The 3,246-nt window shown below is 41.5% G+C and overlaps 1 protein-coding gene across 1 annotated transcript; it reads left to right on the plus strand.

Moving 5' to 3' along the window:
* The first annotated feature begins 857 nt into the window (after positions 1-857).
* On the plus strand, positions 858-1,790 carry LOC127042623 (olfactory receptor 2F1-like). Its single transcript, XM_050935934.1, has one exon. It carries the CDS (start codon positions 858-860, stop codon positions 1,788-1,790), a length of 933 nt encoding a protein of 310 aa, XP_050791891.1.
* Positions 1,791-3,246: the final 1,456 nt, after the last annotated feature.

Here is a 3,246-nt window from a genome sequence, read left to right on the forward strand (position 1 = left end):
GAACAAAAGTCCCATTCATTTTCTATAAGGCCTCTCTTTTCAAAATTATGTCAGTGTGCTGAGGGAACGTTTACTTGTCACATTTGTTTCTTCTTCTTCTTGAAAAATCCTAATGATTTTAATAGGTAAGAATCCAATTATATACTGCAGAGATTAAATCGTGTTTCCAACAAAATAGTCAAGAACAAGTGATAGAAAATAATAGAGAAGGAGATATTTTTTATACATTTGTCCACATGCCCAGCTATTGTAAATTGGCCATAGTTGTTTTGTCGGAGTGAATCTGTCAGTTCCCAGGCTGGTGTACCTCAGTGGTAGCTCTGCTGAAGTCATAAGTCTGGATTAAAGAAACATTAGGGGAGAGAGAGAGAGAGAGAGAGAGAGAGACTGTATAGCCTGGTGGTTAGAGACTTATCCCGGATGCAGAAGACCAAGTATCCAGTAGCCCTGCTGTGCTTCCTCTCTAATATTTGAGCTAGATTGCATCAGATTAAAGAGGAAAGACTTAGGGAGCCTGACATCAGTCTGTCTGCAAGTCCCAGCTGAACAGGGCTTTTGTAAACACCAAATTCTGTGGTTTAGGCAGCTAAAGTGGCAGTTAGGTGCCCATGTCCTTTTGTGTATCCAGCATGTTTTGTCTATTTAAAATACACAAAATCTATCCAGCTTCTTTGTTTCTCTCTCTCACTGAATTTACTATACTTAAAATACACATTGTACAGCTCGGAATAGGGCTCTCTTTACATTCATACTACTTATCAGATTAACTTCACATGCTTTTTCAATTTACTTTTATTATAAGTGTTAATTTGTTTTCTCTCGTCTTCCAGGTCAACAGATTTCCTGAATAAATTTCAATGAAAAATCAAACCACAGTGTCTGAATTTATTCTCCTGGGACTTTCCAGTGACCCACAGATGCAGATTTTCCTCTTCTTGGTGTTTTTAGTTATTTACCTAATCACTCTGAGTGGTAACATAATGATCATGGTGGTGATAAGAGCTAATTCTCACCTTCACACTCCTATGTACTTCTTCCTCTTCCATTTATCCTTTGTTGATATCTGCTATTCCTCGGTCACGATGCCTAACACACTGAGGAACTTCCTAGCAGCGCACAAAACTATTTCTGTCAATGGCTGCATTGCTCAGATATTCTTCCTCCTCCTTTCTGGTGGTGCTGAAATTCTCATTCTCTCAGCCATGGCTTATGACCGCTACACTGCCATCTGTGACCCATTGCATTACATGGAGAGAATGAGCAACGGGATCTGTGTTCAGCTGGTGAGTGGGGCATGGACAATACGTTTCTTCCATGCGCTGCTTAACACTGTTTTTACCTTCAATTTGCATTTCTGTGGGCCCAATGAAATCAGCCATTTCAGCTGTGAACTCCCTCCTCTATTACAACTGTCCTGCACTGACACTCTCACCAATCAAGTGGTGCTTCTTACTTCTGTTGTGATATTTGCATCAAGTGCCTTCCTCCTCACCCTGATCTCCTACATTAATATCATCTCCACCATCCTGAAGATACGCTCTGCAGAGGGCAGGCGTAAAGCCTTCTCCACCTGCAGCTCCCACCTTATTGTGGTTGGCTTATTCTACATGACAGGTTTTCTCCAGTACACAAAACCCAGGTCGGTCTCCTCTGTGGTGCTGGATGAAATATTCTCAACTGAGTACAGTATCTTGACCCCTGTGTTAAATCCCATCATCTACAGCCTGAAAAACAAGGAGGTGAAAACAGCTGCAGGGAAAATGTTAGGGAAATTCAAATTTCTCAAGTAGTGTCAATCTTATTTAAAACAACAACAGCAACAAAAGTACACAAAACTGTGTATAGCTTGTGTTTGGGAGATTCTCTGTTCAGTTATCTGACACTTTGGGCCAAAGCCTCAATTGGTCTAAATTAGTGTGACTCCATTAAACTCAGCAGGCCATATCCTCACTGGGTAGGAGAGACACTGGATCAAAGGGGACAGGATCCTGGGTCTCTATCTAGGGTGAGTGCAGGAAGCACCAGGCTCTAGATCCATTCATATGCTTTCTCACTGTCTCTCTCTTTGAGCCCATATCTCTTTTAATCTGACCCACTAACTTCAATAGATCTATGGCCAATTTATACCACTTGAGGATCTGGTCAGTTCTATGGAAAGAACGTCTTTGTGTATTGCATTATGTAGTTCTAGAGTATTTTGTTGAAAACCCTATTTAATATTTGTAGTATCTTATAGGATTCATCGCTATTAATGTATCTGTCTCCAATAATAATAATTAATTAATGTTATCCCCACCTAGGCCAAGATGCACAAAGGAATTAAGGCTGTATTAGGAGAGACTGAGACACAGATCAGGTATCTCATATCCCACTGGTTAGGGCACTCACATGGGAGAAAGCAGATCCCTTTTTAAAATCTTTCTCCTTACCAGGCATTTGAAGAGGGTCTGAAACATCCCTAACTACTAAGATAAAAGTTGAGAGTTTCTTCCACCTAATTCCTTCTTCTTCTCTCCCCTCTCTCATCATGGTTTCTTTCCACCTTAGATGGGGTTAGAGACTTCCCAGCTGAGAATCCCAAGGCAAAGGAGGTGCATTCCTGCAGAGGAGATGAGGACTGAACTCCTGTGATAGTTGCGGGATTTATAACACAACACTCTGCTTTGCCTTTCCCAAAGTGGTTTCTCCAGTGTCTCAATCTGGATCATAGACTCTTTTTCATTTCATTTTAAGCACAGAGACCAGTATTTTGTTGGTGCTTAACAGATGGTTGATGATAATAAGCTTCTGTAATTTGCGGAAAAGAACCTTACAGATGGACTGCAGAGTTTAATACATGTTATAACTTGGCCTACAAACATAGCCTCATTTTGAGCTCACCTATAAAAAGTATGTGATAGTTCATCAGATGTCACCGTAGCCTCAAATAGCAAAAGTTGGTTACTGGAGTGAGCGTCACCATCATGGCTGACATGCCCACCGTTTCCTGGGACCCCAGAACTTCTTCATCCTAATCCTGAGAGATGTCCTGACCAGACTGGTCCAGAGAGAGGAAGGAAGATGACACCAACACTGCCTCCGGTTAAATCCCAAATACCGCCTGAGATGTGAGACTTTCTCTCACTTCATCTTCCTCCCTTTGCCCTGCCTCCTTTTCCTTCGCCACTTTATTTCTTTTCTTTCCTATCTCTCTCCTTTTCCCTTCTGTCTAATGAGAGTCTGACTTAGCAAGACAAGGCTGTATAC

This window comes from Gopherus flavomarginatus, unplaced genomic scaffold (genome assembly GCF_025201925.1).
Source record: "Gopherus flavomarginatus isolate rGopFla2 unplaced genomic scaffold, rGopFla2.mat.asm mat_scaffold_730_arrow_ctg1, whole genome shotgun sequence".
NCBI lineage: Eukaryota > Metazoa > Chordata > Testudines > Testudinidae > Gopherus > Gopherus flavomarginatus.

What these genes read in the sequence shown, in the direction of transcription:
- LOC127042623 (XM_050935934.1), top strand. Translation starts at nt 858, where the DNA reads ATGAAAAATCAAACCACAGTGTCTGAATTTATTCTCCTGGGACTTTCC.